At 34.5% G+C, this 20,036-nt stretch overlaps 1 protein-coding gene across 1 annotated transcript; it reads left to right on the forward strand.

Annotated features, from left to right (window-relative positions):
* The first annotated feature begins 1,310 nt into the window (after nt 1-1,310).
* LOC123559709 (vacuolar protein sorting-associated protein 26C-like) lies at nt 1,311-19,165 on the forward strand. Its single transcript, XM_045351743.2, has 9 exons — nt 1,311-1,437; nt 5,339-5,482; nt 6,059-6,208; nt 7,056-7,136; nt 7,696-7,770; nt 8,253-8,333; nt 13,916-14,012; nt 16,981-17,106; nt 18,250-19,165. The coding sequence occupies exons 1-9, from the start codon at nt 1,384-1,386 to the stop codon at nt 18,330-18,332; spliced, it is 891 nt and encodes a 296-aa protein (XP_045207678.2). The 5' UTR covers nt 1,311-1,383; the 3' UTR covers nt 18,333-19,165.
* Nucleotides 19,166-20,036: the final 871 nt, after the last annotated feature.

Below are 20,036 nucleotides of genomic sequence, written 5' to 3' on the forward strand. Positions count from 1 at the left end.
GCTGTGCCGACCATCCTTTATAAAGATATTTCTAATTACAACTGCAGCTTCTGGGATACATTCCATGAAAATATATACATGTACCATGCATCACAAACATATATATGTTTTTCGGAACTTGTCCTCAGACATTGAGTACATTTTGGCAGTTAGGAAACAATGAAAAAAGATAATGACGTTTCAAGTGATTTTTGAATGAAATGTACATTGAAGTTTACAGTTTAAATTGATATCAACGTAAGAGGTTCAGGGTGAAACAACTGATCGGCAGGTATAGTCTTTTGAGGAATGTCACAACTGGGTAATATTTTACTTTTATTTCCTAACTTTTACTATATTGTACTAGTTCGAGTCTTTTCATACTTTACTTTCTATTTCCAATATAATGGTCGAGTTTGATAGCATCACGTACAGATGTAAATAGATATGGGCAAGCAAGTAAGTAAGTAAGGCATATTTTAAAGGACATGACTGTTGTTAGATGACAGGAGATGAAATAAGTTTTTGTGAAACTATGTGGCAAACCTTAGTACTTAAACTTTGTGCTCTTTGTCAATAAATGCCAATTTTGTTTTTTGTGTGAAACTTTCACTGTCATCGTGTAAATTAGGGGGAAACTGTTCTTAATTTTCAAGAGATACAAGATTTTTTTCAATATATGAATATTCATGTACAAAATCATTTTAAAACGCCCCTATATATTAAGACACTTTACTTTTGTCCATACAACAACTGATCTGCATCCAGTTTATTTCGTATAAAAGGCATAATTATAAAAAGGGATGTGAAATATATAGCCAACTTTTTGCTTCGTTGTATTTCATTTGAAACATGTAGAACGACGCTTAGATATCTACCTTCCGATATTGCCAAACCCCTCACGGGGACGTAGACATTTAGATAGTGGCTATTTGGGCGTATTAGCAGCTCTGAGGAGGTGGGTGACAGTAGATAAAGGGGAAAATGACATCTGAAAGAGCATGTATTTTTGGGGGGTTGTCCAAACATTTCCAGGGAAAATATGTCGGTCAAAAGCTATACATAGTTTATGTTTATGATGTTATTTTTATCTACCGACAATAAATAAATATTACATGACTTGACTTGATCTGACTACGGGTTTAGACGGCTGAATGCTCCTACGCCAATGGGTTACCATAGGTAACTTGCTGAGTATGACAGTCTCAAGACTAAATATTTCATATAGGTATCTGTAAGTTAACGCTGGAATTAAACGCTGCTATGAGGATGAAAACAGTTCATAAATGATCCTACCTTATCTAGATAATAATATACGAGCAATATAGTCCACAATAGACGGGTTTAGACGAAAATTGACGGGTTTTAAACTAACTTGTCACGTGATAATAAAATTCGGACAAAATGGCGACTCTTGATGTCAGATTGAAAAAAGTTAACAAAATTTACAAAGAAGGGGTAATTTTAAAGTAAATTTACAAACTTTCAAGAAATGCTCATTATGAATTTGAATCTGCTTATTTTTAGGCGATATGTGTAATAGTGCCAAACCAGAGATAAACTTTATGTGAGTTTTAAGGTACTTCCGCCATCTTGAATTTAGAGTGACATTCATTTGAGGTGTGAAAATAAAGTGAACCAAAGCTATCAAATGCAGCTGTTCCGCAGCACAAAAACAGCTCAGTTTGCAAGACCTGAACTAAAAGTAGCTGTATAAAAAGTGATACTAAAATTTGCAAATAAACAAAGCAGATATTTTACCTGTATTTTTCCAAATTTTTGGCTAGATTTATAAATCCTTTCAAAATACTTTATTAAAAATTCATGAATGGCAAAAGTTAGTTCAAAGTTTCAATTAGTGCATAGGAGAATTGTCTTACTGAATAGAACTTAACTTATTACAAAATCTGTTTTCAAATCTGACCACTTCATGTATTAAAACGAAAAAAACATTTGTACATATTGCTATTTTCAACATACATAAAAGTAGTGCAATGTGCACACACTGATTTTTCTATGTATGGTGTACCAAACTCCGACTTAATGCGACCAAGATTTGGCAATGATCAAAAATTCGTTTAAAGGATTGTGCAAGTATAAGAAAGGTTTAATTTATTACAGTGGAATTTACGACTTACAGCTTATCTCAAGGAAAATTTGGAGAAAATGGAATTTTCGAAACTTCTTGCGGTAACTACCGAAATTACTTAACGTAACTTTCTCACACATACGTGATTTTATATTTATTAATTATAAAAACAATCGAAATATTTGCTTTATCACGATATATGCAAACATTTTAGACAATCTTGAAACATTGGGCCACAGTATATCCGCATACTGGTCCAGGACAAGTTCGATGTGTAGGCCTATAGAGATTCCTTATTAGATGTTTCATGCGTCGTAAACTAACCAGTTTTGATCTATCGACTTTTTATACACTATGAAAATTTATGCAGCATGTTTTTAAAAACGCAGTGAGAATAAATCGCAGACAAAAATGTACAGCCAAATATGTTAGGAGGTAATACAATTTGTATACAATTGTAGATAACTACAAAACAAACAAAATGCAATCAGTTGAACTTTTCAGGCGAAAACCTGATGATTAAAATCAGAAAGATCTCAAAAGTTACTGTTCTTCGTTAAACAATAATATTTTTTTCACACTTTCATAGATATAAACTGATAATAAATGTGTATTGAAATTCCGGCATAGAAATGGACACTGACTTTATATTACTGCGGTGTTGACAGCGGAAGCAGCGGTCCAGTACTAAGACTGTCTACGAAACCAAGGATAACGAGTACAAACATAAGGATCAGTGTTCAGTATACACCTGAAAATAATAGACTTGCTATTTGCCGAGTGCACACTTGTTTTCTATAGTCGTTAATATAAAGTAGACTTTGAAATATGCGCACACATGCATAATCTCATAAGCACTTCTTTAATGTATGAACCGCCTCTGTAGCCTAGTGGTATGTAGCGTCCGCTTCGAGAGCGGGAGGTCGTGGGTTCGATCCCCGGCCGCGTCATACCAAAGACGTAAAAAATGGTACTAGTAGCTTCCTCGCTTGGCGCTCAGCATTAAGAGGATAGTGCTAGGACAGTCTGGTGTCAGTATAATGTGACTAGGTAGGGTATCATGTCACGTGTCTACGACGTGATATTCCAGTGAGGCAGCACTATAAAGTTGGGCATTGTGCTGACTGCTACAAGTAGACACCGTCGTTTATATGACTGAAAAATTGTTGAAAAAGACGTTAAACCCGAACAAACACACACACAAAAACACACACACACACTTTAATGTATGTTCTCTGAAATAAACAAATAACTGGCTCAACTGGGACACCATACTTTAAAGTAAATTTAGTTTATTCACCACGAAGTTCAAAATGCACGGGAGTCTCGTGATAGTACATGCCTTTAATTTCACATGGTTAAAGTGTAAACAAATAGTTAAATTTGCATCGTTTTATTTCTCACGGAAAAGATCGAACGGTTTTTGATATTGGAATAATTTTAGAACATATATGCATTTAAAGTTGAAAGTTGATCGTTTTCTACAGGATGTAAAACTGAAACAAGTAAGAACTTTTACTTTTTCAGCAATGTCCCTCAGGTGAACTTTGACACTGTTTACAAAGAGAAACCAGTTTTGTGTCATCCTGAAATGCGTTGTTCGGCTGAAACTTATAGTTCCCTGAAAAGTTCTAAAATGGTTTATTTTGGGGATTTTTGTTTTATTTATGTATTCAACACAATGTGCAATATTTCCAGTTTTTGAAAATGATTGAAATTGAACTTTATTTTAGAAAAAGTTCCGATCTTTCAATAATATTTTGCCAGCGGATGCTTACAAATTTTAAGTGAAACGCCTTTCTTGTCCAAAGGTGGTGTGTAAAGCGAAAAACTATTATTACACATTGCGTTTATTCTTTAAATGTAAAGGATCGGTAACAGATTAAGGAGATCGGGCAGTGCTAAACTATACTAAATGGATATCTCTACCCGTGAATAAGGAGGCATATATATTTCAGTAAGGAAATCTGAGGTAATAGAACAATCATATATTTAATTCCTTGAAATAAACATGGCGGCGAAATATTTTAGAAAACCTGTGCACGTGTTTTGCGCATTAGAATGTTTAACGACATTTTCTTGAAAAAGTAACGCTCGTATGCACTATTTTGGCATTTCTTTGATTTGAAAATAAATATTTTATAGCAATTAAGGTTACATACGATACCGAAATTTTGCACCAAAAATCTTCACTCATTTTCTTCCAAAGCACTGTGGAGATAGGGTTCAGCGTAGCTTTCATGCTCGCAAGTTTACCTACAGATATATCTTTTCAACTTTTATCATATATTTTTTGTGTCCTTGCATTTTGAAAGCTGTTTCGAGGATTCTGATTTTTCACATGAATTTCTAATTTCATTTTGCGGAAGTACCTTAAACGGGATGCCTCCCATAACACTCCCACAGGTTTTCTAGTTCAAGCTGCCACACTGTAGCGCATCAGCTAGAAACAAATAGCAAGGGACACCACTCATTCTCAGTCCCTTTTCTGCACTGACTGGCCTTTAAGTCAACCTGCCCGTTTTTGTCGCGTTAAATTATATTCTGTATATTTAACGAGTTTAATTATTTACAAGCGCAAGCCTGGTTTCCTTTTGACTTGCCCATATGCTCATTAATTAGAGAAGTTACCATAACTTTCAGAGTGCATATCGGACCCTTGTCAGACCACATCTGGAATATAACTCTGAAGTCTGGTCTCCATACACACAAACCTGGAAATAGAAGCGATCCAAAGACAAGCAGCGCGTTGGGCTATGTCTGACTTTGACCGCACTTCCAGTGTTACCGCTGACATGTTATACAGCCTAAAATGGCACAGGCTAGATCACTGGCACATTGGCTCCCGACTCTCTCTTCTGTATGAAATCTCAAATCAACTATTTGCAATCCCATTGGAAGATTTATCTCATCCCCTAACAAGGCAATCATGCCATTATCATCCATTGTCTTACAGGTTAATCTCTGCAACCACTGACTACTATAAAATTTAATATTCTTTTTTCCCCAGCACTATAGTCCTATGGGATAATCTTCCACCTGACATTGCCTTCCTTCCAACCCTGAGCAGTTCAGTGCTGCTGTTTGCAACATTATTTAACATTACTTTGTTCATAAAGCGCCTAAAGTTGAACATGTTTGTCATTTAAAGGGCGATATTTAAATCCGGTATAATGTAATATATGTGTTTTGTCTAATTTAGTGTCCAGCTTACATTTGTCGAGGATTTTTATAAATAAAATACAGTAGTGGTGTTTTTTTTATGACCAGGATGTTGTGGCAGGAGTTGTTGTTGTACAGAGTAAAGGGGAGCTGCCACACCAGGGAGTCACACTCACCATGGAAGGTTCTGTCAATCTACAGCTGAGTGCCAAAAGTGTTGGTGTATTTGAGGCCTTCTACAATTCATTGAAAGTGAGTATAAATTATGTTTAAAACAAATTGAAAATGAAAGATTATATTATAAATTGTTCAGAAAGTTTGTTACAAGGATCGTCAGTCACATCAGTTGCAAAATCTTACATTGATGAGACATAGGCACTGGTTTCTAAGTAAAAGACATATATCATTCATGTAACATGTGTAATGTTCCTTGTGTCTGGCTCTGTCATCTTGACAGTTATTTACCATAACTGCATGCCCATAATAAATATCTGATCAGGAACTTTCATTGAATTTGTCAAGATAAGTCTCTTTTTGATGGACTGTTTGAAAATTTTCAGTAAGAACTCTTGTTGTCACCCTATCATCTGCGTCACAAACTGTTTTGCATGGATATTTCTCAAGAAGTGTTCTACTGAATACTTTCAATGTCTTCATAAGTCTTTGGCATCATGAAATGACCACTCTGAGCCACTCTTAGAAAATTTTGTTAAGCTATATAAGTTATTAACAAGTATTTTGTGGAACAGTTTCAGATAGTCAGCCTCACTGGCATTAGACAGCTCTTGATGTTATCTTACTATAACTTGAAATTTTTGTCTTTTTCAGCCCATACAGTTACTGTATTATCCTCTGGAAGTTGCAAAACCTGGGAAATTTCCAAATGGTAAAACAGAGATTCCATTTGAGGTGCCGTTAAAGCCCAAACCAAACAAGACGCTTTATGAGACATATCATGGGGTATTTGTGAATATACAGGTAATTATTGTATATTGAGCTGCACCAAGAGAAAACCAACATAGTGCATTTGCATCCAGCATGGATGCAGACTAGCCTGCGCATCCGCGTAGTCTGGTCAGAATCCATGCTGTTCGCTACCGGTTTCTCCAATTGCAATAAGCTTCGAAAGCGAACAGCATGGATCCTGACCAGATCGCGTGGATACACAGGCTGGTCTGGATCCATGCTGGTCGCAAATGCACTATATTGGTTTTCTCATATACATAGCGATGGGACAGTAATAATGTTAACCTATACGAAAATTCAGTCTAAATGAATTTATTTTGCATTGTTTGGAAAGAGAGTTTTCAGTGTCAGTGTTTACTACACTTGATGCTTACTTCTTCCTGGATAAGTGACTGTTGAAGTCTCTAAGTTTGTTAAAGGTCTCCATCAGTTACCAAGAAGATAGAGGTAGATTTTTGGTATTGGAGGAAAGTGCTGTTTCTCCAATTTGAGAGGCTTCTGTGGTTCTTTAAGCTTACCAGGTGTAAAGCTACTGGACACTGGAATTTCGTCAGAGAGATTGTTAAATTTAAGTTGAGATACGAAGGAACAGTGGCTTGAACTCGAAACCACAGGTTTAAAAGTTCAGCACTCTCAAATTAAATTTTCTTTCTGAGAAGAATCAAGCTTGCAAACTAAAGTTTAGGAGTCTTTCAATTTTACGTTAATTAAACCCCATGACATTGTTGCCATTATGTCAGTAAGTGCTTTTGAATATAAAATAGGCATGAAATAATATATTGTTGGCCATTGTAGCTAGGGATATTTTCCTTCCTTTGTTTCAGTTTTAGCAAGATGTTTCTCTTTCTGTCTCTTTCAGTACCAGATAAAAGTAGATATGAAAAGGTCCTTACTGAACAAAGATTTGAGTAAACAGTGTGAATTTATTGTGGAGTACAAGGTAGGTAACTCTGTCAGATTTTGACAACTTTTGAGCAGTTTTATCATATAGGAATTATGCATGTTTTTTAGTGTTATAACATATGCAGCATCTGTAGGGACTGGTTGGTGCCAGAACTAGTTGGAACAAAGGTACCAGCATATCCTGACATGGAAATGCTGTTGATTTATTCCAGTGTATTTTTTATACCAAAATGTAAGTTATGACATTAACTTGCAGTCTGCACCATTGTTGCATGTTTTACACTAACACAATTAGGCCAACACTGGCCCAACAGCTTGAATAGAGTAGGAAGACCCTAGTTTCTCCCATGCACAAATGGGCACCTGGGTTAAACCCACAGCCTCCTCACAAGCCCGATGATTAGCTTCAAATGGTAAAGATGAAATATAAATGGGAATTTAATGTATCTGTTTGGATTTGATTTTGTGGTACAAATCATCCACGAAATCCACAAAAATTAGTCCCTCATGAAAAAAAAAGGATTTCGCATTAAGTGACTTTTACTTGAGTCACTGTTTTAAAAGCATCACTCCTTAGTGTATGTTTTAAATTTCAGGACACAGAAGAAAAGGCAAAGCAAAAACCAGTCAATTTCACAATCACACCAGAAACTTTAACAAATATCAAAGAGGTAGGCTGTATATCATGAATGCATGTCTATATTATAGAAATGTTAACTAGAGGCTGTTTATGGTCTGTTGCTGAAGAACACTTAGGCTTATGCCAACCTAAGTACCAAACCTCATAGCATGATTTTCTATGATCAGTAGATGAACCATGTTTTTTTGTCTGGCAGGGAGGAGGGGGTTATTAGATCAGAGATCACAGGTTCACATTGTGGACATTTGAGATTTACAAACAGCTGTTGTTTACAAATTGAAGCACCCCCAGATTTTGGATCCCACAAAAAAAAAACAACATTGAAACTGAATGATATTTATAGATGTAAAGTTTCCCTTCTGACAAATACTGGCATTAGTTGTGCAAGAATTTCTAGCTATATGTATCTAAGTCTTTGCCTTGTAATACATCCTTTAATGAGGTGGAATTGTTATACAAAATGTTGTTATTCATAGATGGGTTAATTTATTTTTGTGAATATTCTTCTTCCAGAAAGAAAGAGTGCCAAAGTTCAAAGCAAGAGGAAAATTAGATTCTTCCTTGTTGTGTATATCCAAACCTTTGACTGGAGAGGTGAGCCATTTTTGTTTCAGTTGAATGTTTGTGATCAAGCTGGCTTATGAAAGGTTGATGGTTCTACCTAAGTACTAGCCCATGATAGAATAATACCCAGAGGGGCACCTGCAGAGCTCCAGATAAGCTTTTGGTGCAGTTGGGTACTTACCCATCACTTTTTGTTTGAATTGGGTACTGGAAATCTGAATTGTGTAAAAACAATATCAGTACCAAGCCTTTTCAGAAGTAATTGGGTATTTGCTAAAACTAATTGGGTATTTCACTAATTTCGCACAAACAATTGAGTATTTTTTGCTTACAGTAATAGATCTATCATTAACCAGGATTGACTAACTACATAAGTAGTTTAATAGCATCCTGCAAGGATTAATACAAAAATGTGTTTAAAACTGTTATGAAATGTGATTAATTAAAACAGTACACTGTCTTTTAAAATGTTTTACATGCTTGTAATCAGTGTAAACATGTGTATTTTAATTCATAGTACCAAAGATATTTTTCTCTAATCATTTAATGTATTCTGAGATACTTATGTTCCATACCAGTTGTTGTTTTCTTTTTCACTTTTAATGAAGTCGGAGATCAATTCATCAATAGCCCGTAGGATGTGTTCACTGCAATATGCGTTCTTCCATAAGATTTTGTCCAGTATCGGTGACACTACATCGTCACAAAGAGATAACTGTCATTGTTGAACAGCAAAATATCCCACTAATTTGTTTGTTTGTGCTGCAACAATGTTTTTTCTGCCCTCTTTTACATTTTATCTGCGTAGATAAAATTGTTTACAAAGGATCCAAATAACACCAATCAGCCAATTGAATGGTTCTGCGATTTTTCCGATAAATAACAATCTGTTTTGCGGTACCGTATAACCAGTCAGTTGTCTTGCATTAAAGTCTTGTGGTACCGTATAACCAGTCAGTTGTCTAGCATTAAAGTCTTGTGGTACCGTATAACCAGTCAGTTGTCTAGCATTAAAGTCTTGTACCCATTCTAGTAATAAGGAAAATGCAATACGCAAGCAATTTTTTATGAATTGGGTATTAGGAATTTTAATTGCGTTTAGTATGCACACTGTATGAATTCGTTTGGGTTTTCTGCAATTTTAATTGTGTAAATATGCTAATACGCAGTCTATCTGGAGCTCTGCACCTGGGCTTTTTTTTTCAACCATTAAAAGCTGGAAAGTTGCCATATAACCTATTAGTGTGCCAGTAGGATGTTAAACCTAACAAAGCAAAAAAAAAAAAGGATTATATGGTCAAAAACTTCACAGAGTTATGAGTGTCTGTTCACGATTGTCTGAAAGGCCGGGTATTCAAGTTTTTGCTAAATGTACATATCTTTGGTTTTAAACTCCAGAAATAGGGTTAACAAGCACTTTTTTTTTAATGTGTACCGTTATGTTCTTTGAAATAGTAAAGAACACTTACTAGAATATGAAATAAAATCCTACATACATGTACTCTATTACTGAAATACAATAATGTGTTATTTTATTCAAATGAATGATCTTACTGTTACAAGCTTGTCTCCCCTTATTGAGCTCAGTAGCTATATAACAGATCTTCCACTCAGAAGGTTTTAAAAAATACTGTCATGATAACTGAAGTCAACTGTCCTTCACCTCTGATCCGTGTGGAGAGCTGTCATTTACTTATAGTTCAACCATCTTTTTTAACCAATGGCAAGCCAAGGATTTTCAAAAAAGTAACCAACTTACTTCATTAGTTCATAATGGGAAAAAATGAACCACTTAATCACGAAGTGGTTCAAAATTAATGGGGATTCATAGACACGCCTACGTTATATCAACAAAATTGGAGGAGGCGGAGCAAATGCAAAATACAGAGACTGCCAATAAAATTATGTTTTTGTGTAATAAAAGATAAAGTTCAACAAAAAATAAGATATAAACAACAAGTAGAACGTGATTTTCCCTTTTAATGCTTGCAGTTACTACATTCAAAGCTCAAGCTTTACCTTCTTTGTGCCTTTTACTATTTCTACAGTTTTTATGTCTTCCGGCACAACAATTTTAAGAATTCCACTGTCATTTGATTTTATGTTGTTATTTATGTCCAAGTTTTCCTTATTTGCTTCACTATCATGTTTAATGACTTTCACATCTTGTTGCGGAGGTTCGCGTTCTTCATAGGTCCCTTTTCCAGAAATATTTGATTTGTTTTCTGGCAATACTGGCTCGAGAGTATTTGAAATTTTGTTCAGTAGTTCTAAGTCCTCCCTTTGGTAAGTTCGCACCGCATTTGAACAGTGCTTAGATCTGCTCATCACCGATTTGTCACTGATCTGATTATTGTACAACGTTGAGCAAAGTGTAACCCTTCCAGAATGGTTTGAAATGTTTCTATTATCCATGGAAATTCCGGCCTCATTGAAAAAACATTTCATCATACCTTTCAAATCCCGCTGCGAAATGTTACCTGCGCTGAACCTTAATCCTTCCAGTGGCTTTTTGTAAAATGGCCCGCTACGTGGTATCAAATTTAAGTAAGTTTCGTAAATTTTATAAATAGAACACTCGGACCCAGGCTGGTCAAAATGAATAATTGGCGTCATCAAAGCTTTCACAGTTTTTGATTGTTTTAATCCTCCTTGCGCATTTTTCCTTAACCGTGGAATAAACTTGATGAAACGGCGTTTATTTTCCACATTATAACCTAGTTCAAATTGTTCTGCCATTACCCCTATATGCTCCATTCCGTCCCTGAATCCAAACACTTTTCCATTATAAAAGAATACCACATTTGATAATCCTCTAGCACTGTTCATTGAGAAAACAGCAGAAGTCCAAAACTGTTTTTCGTCCTGTGAAGAAATAGGATCGGAACTTTTCTTTTCTATACCCAAACCCTGGTTAGTCAACTCCTTCATTCTAGTGTCCAAAGCATGGCGAAATCCAGCAAAAGTAGGGTCTTCCTTTGCGAAAAAATTGACATTAATTTGTTTTTAGCTCGACTATTCGAAGAATAAGTAGAGCTATCCTACTCACCACGGCGTCGGCGTCGGCGTCACACCCTGGTTAAGTTTTTCGTACCAGTCCACATTTTGACAAAGTCTTTTGAGATAAAGCTTTGAAACTTTCAACACTTGTTCACCATCACCATGTCCAGTTATAGGCAAGAGGACATAACTCTTTCAAGCATTTTGACTGAATTATGGCCCCTTTTGACTTAGAAATCTTGGTTAAGTTTTTCGTACCAGTTCATATTTTGACAAAGTCTTTTGAGATAAAGCTTTGAAACTTTCAACACTTGTTTACCATCACCATGTCCAGTTGTAGGCAAGAGTACATAACTCCATCAAGCATTTTGGTTGAATTATTGCCCCTTTTTGACTTAGAAATCTTGGTTTTTCGTACCAGTCTACATTTTGACAAAGTCTTTTGAGATAAAGCTTTGAAACTTTCAACACTTGTTTACCATCACCATGTCCAGTTGTAGGCAAGAGTACATAACTCCATTAAGCATTTTGGCTGAATTATGGGCCCTTCTGACTTAGAAATCTTGGCTAAGTTTTTCATACCAGTTTATATTTTGTGTAAAGTGTTTGACATATGGCTTTGAAACTTTTATATCTTGTTCAGTATTATAGTCTCTATCAATAGGCAAGAGTACATAACTCTGTCATCTTTTTTGGCTGAATTATGGCCCTTTTTGAACTTGGAAATTGGTTTTGTTTTCGTATATGTCCATATTTTGTCAAGACTATTTGACATATGGCTTTTAAACTTTAAACACTTGTTTATCATTATGATTTCCATCTGTAGGCAAGAGTTCATAACTCTGACAACTATTTTGGCTGAATTATGGCCCTTTTTGGACTTTGAAATTTTTGTCAAAACTATTTGAACTGTGGCTTTGAAACTTTTAACACTAGTTTATCAACATGATTTCCATCTGTAGGCAAGTGTACATAACTCTGTCAACTATTTTGACTGAATTATGACCCTTTTTGGACTTGGAAATTAGTTAAATTTTTCATACAAGTCCATATTTTGCCTAACATATAACTTAACATATTTGCCATCATGGTCACACATTGCCATTTAATGCAAGACTAATCGAAATCCGCAAATACAGGAACATTTTTTGTTTAATCCATTTTTTTCTTTTGTCTGAAAATCTATGGAAATATTTTGACCCCATTCTTCAATCAGTTCTTCGAATAGTCAAGCGCGCTGTCATCCGACAGCTCTTGTTCGTTCTGAAGATACCGCTGAAGTCCGGCGGAAATTTGACACAACGTATCTGGTGGATAAGGTTTACTATCCTTCCTACGAGTCTCATGAACGAACCTTTGTAACCAGTAATCCATTATTTCAAAACTTTGAAAACTTCCATTATCCTCGGGAATAGGATACCCCGGCTGATTAAATGACTGTGGCTGTAAATTTCGAAATACAGCCCAATCCTTCCACACGGCTATAGTCCAATTGTTCGAAGATTGAGTAGTGCTTGGCATAGTTTTACGCTTTTTAGCCTCGAGTTCTTCTGGTGCAAGAGGCGCATCATAAAGTCCGGATCCTGTCGCCAATGGCTTCAAATCTTGACCGGTGGGTTTAGGTGGCACAGATACTGGTACTGTCGGCACTGAAGTGGATACCACAATCTCAGGAGCAGTAATCTTTTCTGAAAAGATAAATTTACATTTATAAGATATATTTCTTAATTCAAACCGATCATTTCTAAATTTCAGAATGACAAAACACGTAAAGTCTGAAAAAAAATTTCAATTCAATGATTGAAGTTACAAACCTTCTGTGTTTTCGTTGTTTGTCATTATCAACTGCTGGGTATCAATAGTCAATAGCTGCGTCAAGGTTGAGTCCTCAGCCTCATCATAATAGAAATTATCATTCACTAAATTAAAGTCTTCTAGTACTGCATCAAAGTTCGCCATTTTGCTAAACGTTCGGCACTGAAATGACCTTGTATCAGCTGTAATAAACATGTACTTCTCCATCATTAGTGAAGACAAGACTAGCCAATGAATTAACAGAAGGCGTGGTTAGTTTACTTCCCGAGAGCTTTTTGCGGTTTTGACCTGTCAGTTAAATGAAACGGGGCGTTAAACTATAAGCCGGTTATAGATACACTTATTGAACTTCTAAATGCATTAAGTTTTGCCTTCACTACGCTACGCTCCATTTCGGCAAACTTAATTGCATTAGAAGTTCAATAAATGATCTATAACCTATACTTATTGCTAGTTTCAGGATATCTTAGTTAGCATAAAAAACAATAGTTCCCTGTAAAATATTTGTAAAATTTTGAGGAAAAAAAAGTCAACATTTTTATGGGCTTGAATTTTTCACAAAGAATTTATATTGATCACCATAAAAATGTCACTATTAGAATATTTCTAAAATTCTGAAAGTTCCAAGTCCAACATGAGGAAGCTGTTAGAATGTATAACTTGTATCTGGATCTGGATCTTATGATATTATATCATATAATAAAGCCAAAATGTATGAAAATCTATGTTACAGATTTGATTGATCAAACAGAAAATGGCTTTACAAATCATCAGTCATGATTTTTGTGTGCTTGCAGATTATTATAGAATCCTGTGAAACTGGAATAAAGTCAATAGAGATACAGCTGGTACGGGTAGAAACCTGCGGCTGTGCCGAAGGATTTGCAAAGGATGGTAATAACACATCTAATTTTATCTTGTAGTTCATATGTCAGACCTATATCAGGAAGTTATAAACAATGAAATTGTAACTGTTTATTCATCACATTATAATGGATGGATCCGGGCTGTCAATCAAACTAATTGTTATCTATGATATTGACCAATAAGATAACGCGGATTATTCAGTGTACTTACCTTGTTGCTAACCAGCCATTGCTTCCCACAAGCTTTCACTTAGAAACTGTTACTGACTTATTCTGTTAAGTTTGATGCATTTTTTTTTCGAAGGATGTGGTGTTGAGGGGTGCGTTAGGAATATGTAATGCTGACGAGCGGTACCCGGAGAATTTTTTCTGTAAACCAATGGCCGATTTAGAAAAATGTAAGCGTTGAACGTTAAACGGATCAATAAGCAATCTGCTCAAATGAAATTCTAATGTGCATGGTATAATAAAATAACATACATAATACATCATGAATCGTCTGTCTCTCTTTACTCATTCGTCTGTGATCGGAATTTTAATTTGAATTTGCTCACTTTATTTTAATTCAGGCCGATCGCAGAATTATTCAGTTCAAGACATTAGATATATGTCATTTATATCTTATTTTATATAAAAGTAACAGCTAACCTTCTTCAGCAATATATTCTCGCAGTTAAAAATATGATCTATATTTTTGCATTTGTCTGTATCTGGAACAACTGATACTGACTGTATGTTAACTATACTACATAAAAATGTTGAATTAAGCGATCAATCTTCGTACACAGAAAAATATTAAACATACAGCGCACATTGAATGAATCATTAATAAAGTCAAAACATATACATGTAAATTAATTTTACATAGAATACCAAAATCATTATTCAAACATATAGATAAGATCTGGACAGTGCACGGCACATTAACTTTATTTCAAGGATAAAACGTAAGCTTTTATTGATAAGACATTAAATCAGGAGCATAAAGATAAAAATATTCGGGAGTGAATTTTAATGCTTTCTCATTATTTATTATGTTATGTTATGTCTTTCATATTTGTAGACAGCAAGTATGACAACAGTATCCCCTGTTTCGACACCATTCTGTTTTATTCAAGGAAGTCTGACAATTGATAAGTTTAAACTGATTTTCCTGTCAAGTGCTTGCTTTTAAATGCAGTTTGAAAAAAAAAATATACGCACATGTTGATGCGGTTTAGAATGTCGCTGATGTTTTTTTGTTTCATATGTTTATTTTACCTTACGACTATCGTAAACTATTTATAACTACTATTAATACTATGATACAATAAATGCCAGTGGATTCATTTCATCTGTTTGTTTTCTCTTTTTTTCATTTTCATTTTTTGTTTTGCTTGCAAAATTAATTATATGAACTGTCGAGTAAACAGATCACAGGTTTTCGTTTCCTTGTTTCCACCGGTCTAACAAAAACATGGTTAATAGGTTTCGGCAAGATCTTTGTCCCTTTTGGTTTGTGCCATTGCTGTGATAGACTTGTTTAACTTTGCTGGTCTGGAATTTGTTTACCGTAATTTAATTGTGGAGGAGATTTAATCAGTCCTATGATATGCGAGCAATGTCCGTCCGCACTGAAATTAAAAATAATATGACTATACCAAATGTACAAAATTTTGTAAGTTTTCACGCAAAAATTAGTTCTGAAATATACACCAAACATGGACATATGTTTATTTTTAAGGTAACTGCGTGGTATTTGACAAATGTATATTATAATATAATGGGAATAATTAACTTAATTGATATCACAGCGGTGATCGACAGGTCCAAAGTCAGTTGCAACAGCAGTGCGATTGCAAAATGTACTTGTAAAATGAGAACAGTAGAGTATTACGCAACGTTAATATAAAGCTATTGAACCAATAAATAAATTTCTTTATCTGTTGAAAATGTTATCTTGATGTAAGAAATCATTTACACCATATGTGACTGCACATTATGTTTGATATTTTTATCGTATAAGCCTAGCGTGGAAATAGTGTCACTATACAACAGAAGTGGACATACTATTTTGTTCAAATAATTTATATAGTAATCTAAGACGTAATTTCTTTTCACATGATGCTTAAAAGATAACTAAGATTATGATTTATACCATGTATTTGCATAAGGACTCAATATTTTTCCTGTCAGGAATATCTAGCAAAGAAGGAAAGTGCTTTTTCTTTGATAACGCCAGCATTTGGCGCAAACTTTTACCGTGGTTTCTTCTGAGTCAACCTTAATGTCATGTACATAATCTTAAGTAAAACAACTAAGCCTCTTTGACAGCTATCTTTGTGCATTTTGGTTCACATTTTGGAGAGTATTTCACACAGATGTCATCTGAAATACTTTCTAGCGAGTCAATTGCTAATGTACATTTATCCGCCATTTTGAAAGAAGCTTGTGGGAAGCAGCAACAGTAACTAAGGGGCGGAGTTTATTGATCGGTTTACGGATCCATCCATTGTTCAATGCAAATGAAGCTTCATGTATTATAATTTATTGATATTGTAGAGTGAAATATACTCTATTTCATATCAGAATGATATCAAATATGATTTTCCAAATAGGGAATTATGCTAGAAGAAAATGAGTTTTAAATAATTTTAAATAATTTAAATATATAAAGATGAATGTAATTACAGCGTAAAAATCTATGTACCTTCTTTAGGGTCTATATAAAAATGTGATTGCAATCTACAACACACAAAATTACGTATGTTTTCCTACATAGAGATTGTAACCTTATGAAGTTGTGCATTATATGATATGGAAAAAAATTGTAAAAGTTTGTTAAAAAAAACATCAAAAAAACATGAAATGAAAAATCTTTTTTTTTATATTTTACATGTTAAATCAGATTATCTTTCATGCCACTCATGAAAATATTGCATTTAGTGTTCAATCCATGAAAGATATTTTGATCAGAATGAAACAAAAAAATATATAATATTTATTTGATGTTTCAGCAACGGAGATCCAGAACATACAGATTGCTGATGGAGATGTAATGAGAGGTATCGCCATTCCAATATTCATGATCTTCCCTCGTCTCTTCACGTGTCCCACATTAACAACAAATAACTTCAAAGTTGGTAAGTCAGTTTGAGTTTGATGATTTTATCCTGTCTCTTTACATGTTGTAGTACATTAATTACAAAATGCATTAACAACTATGATATCAATTTTACACTATCTCTTCATGTGTCTGATATTAACAACACATGTAATTTCAAAGTATTTCAAATCTTGCCTCTAAAAAGTCAAAATTGAAAATGGCAGATGCTGATATTTTAGAGAGGCATACCTTAAGGTATTCACAATTTAATGGGAAAAAAATGGGACAGCATGGTCCGTGAAATATCAAGAACCATATGTGTGTTGTGTGTTCGGGTTTAATGTCTTTTTCAACAATTTTTCAGTCATATAAACGACAGTGTCTACTTGAAGCAGTGAGCACAATGCCCAACTTTATAGTGCTGCCTCACTGGAATATCATGCCGTAGACACGTGACATAATATCCCACCCAGTCATATTATACTGACACTTGGCTGACCAGTCCTAGCACTACCCTCTTAATGCTGAGCCCCAAGCAGGGACGCTACTTGTACCATTTTTCATGTCTTTGGTATGACGCAGCTGGAGATCGAACCCACAACCTCCCTCACTCGAAGCGGACGCTCTACCACTAGGTTACCGAGGCGGTTCAAGAACCATGAAATATTGTTTAAGTGAATATTATTTGAGTATGAGATAAAGTATAGGTAAATTAATTATGATTGGATAAATTTTTAAATTTTTACTGCTAGTTAAAAATAGTAGCAAGAGACTTTGAAAAATGACTCCAGGTTAATGAAATTGCAAGGAGCTTCAGATGCACATACATAGTTTTAATCTACCTGCTCAGGTTTTATATACAAAACCAAGTTAAAATTAATATAGAAGATGCTTTTTTAAATGCTGTTTAGAGAGCTGAAAATTTTTTCTGACTTTCCTGTAGAATGGTAAAATATTTTGTCAAACAGCTTTCTCTTGCTTTGTTATCCTTATCACTTGGTTCCAATGCGGCAGTGTATGCCTCCTTTTAAAAATTCGGGATTAGGCGATTAAAACCAGCAATGCTAAATTTGGCTTTTGTTGAACTAGTCTGTTGGTATATTTTATTTGCTTCAACCACATACTTAACAGTATAATGTTTAACAATACCCAGATATTGTTTACATATTTTTAATTTCAGAATTTGAGGTGAACATTGTCATTATATTCCAAGATGATCATCTTGTCACAGAGAACTTTCCAATCAAACTCACAAGATTTTGAGAACATGTTCAACAATGGTGCCACAAACAACTTTCCAATCAAACTTACTGGCTTTAAAGAATATTTTCAGAAAATGTGTCACTTAAAAAAACCTTTTGATCATACTCAACATAGGCAGAAATGTTGCTTCCCTTAGCAGACAAATACACAAGGTGTTGGGAACATTTGTGCAGCATTGTTGTTCCTGAATTTATAATGTTCACCATGTTTTAGGAATAACTTTGTTTAGAATTATTATACCTGAAACTGAGACTGAGTTTTTGGAACATTACTTTGTGCAGAATTATTGTACCTGAAACTCCGTTTCGGGAACATTACTTTATGCAGAATTATTGTTCCTGAAACTGAGTTTTGGGAATATTACTTTTTGCAGAATTATTTTACTGGAAACTGAGTTTTTGGAACATTACTTTATACAGAATTATTGTTCCTGAAACTGAGTTTTATTTAACAAATAATCAAGGCCTTCGAGTGGTTTATCGTCTTATTCACCACGGTTCAGAGTTCAGATGCATAGGAATTGAACCACGAGGGCGTTAGGAATAACTTTGTTTAGAATTATTATACCTGAAACTGAGACTGGGTTTTTTGGAACATTACTTTATGCAGAACTATTGTTCTTGAAACTGAGTTTTGGGAACATAACTTTGTGCAGAATTAATGTACCTGAAACTGAGTTTTGGGAACATGACTTTGTGCAGAGTTATTGTACCTGAAACTGAGTTTTGGGAACATGACTTTGTGCAGAGTTATTGTACCTGAACCTGAGTTTTGGGAACATGACTTTGTGCAGAATTAATGTACCTGAAACTGAGTTTTGGGAACATGACTTGGTGTAGTGCAGACTTTGTGCATTAATGTACCTGAAACTGAGTTTTGGGAACATGACTTTGTGGAATTTTTTTTATTCCTGTGAACTTAAAACTCACAAGGTTTTTGGAAATTTAAAACTCACAAGGTGCTCTTGTTGCAGAAAATGATAGTGAACTGTACCCAATTTATAGAACTACTGTGTTTGGAGACTTGTCATTCTTTACTAAGGCAAAAGATATTTGATCTTACAATGAAAACATCAAATTTGACTTTTTTGTTTGTAAAAATATTGCATCTATTGGTTATTTAGTGAAAGATATTTTCACATCAAATATGTTTTCACTGTCAAAATTACTGCTTCTAGTGTTGTTAAGTGAAAGCTGAAATAAAACAAATACCCTCTTTGTATATTGACAAATAGGGCTTGTAATGGCAATCTGTTTTGTCACACTATTTGTGCAATACAATACAAAATGATAATACATTATGTATACAATGTATAAATGTATTTTATTAATAATAAGTATTTCTATGTATGATTTGTTTGACTTGTTTATATTTTTCTATATAGAAGATAGTTACGGTATGTTTTTTTAGGTTAGAAATTTAGCAAGGGACTTTTATTGAAAAAAAAACCCCAAAAAACCTGAAGGTGATATGCAAAAGACGACAGTGTTTTACTTACACTCTGTATCTTTGTAACTCCTTGAATGATTTTCATTCATTGAACCATGTTTGTTTAGTAAAATCTATGAAAATATCCATTGGAATCATAGAATGCAACTAAGCAAAATAATAGCTGACTCAATTTGATTGAGTCTGTTCATGAGAGGTAATGAAATATGCAACACCTCTCATGCCCTTTACGGCTTAAGCACCAGTGGTCAGTGC

Source organism: Mercenaria mercenaria, chromosome 10, assembly GCF_021730395.1.
Source record: "Mercenaria mercenaria strain notata chromosome 10, MADL_Memer_1, whole genome shotgun sequence".
Lineage (NCBI taxonomy): Eukaryota > Metazoa > Mollusca > Bivalvia > Venerida > Veneridae > Mercenaria > Mercenaria mercenaria.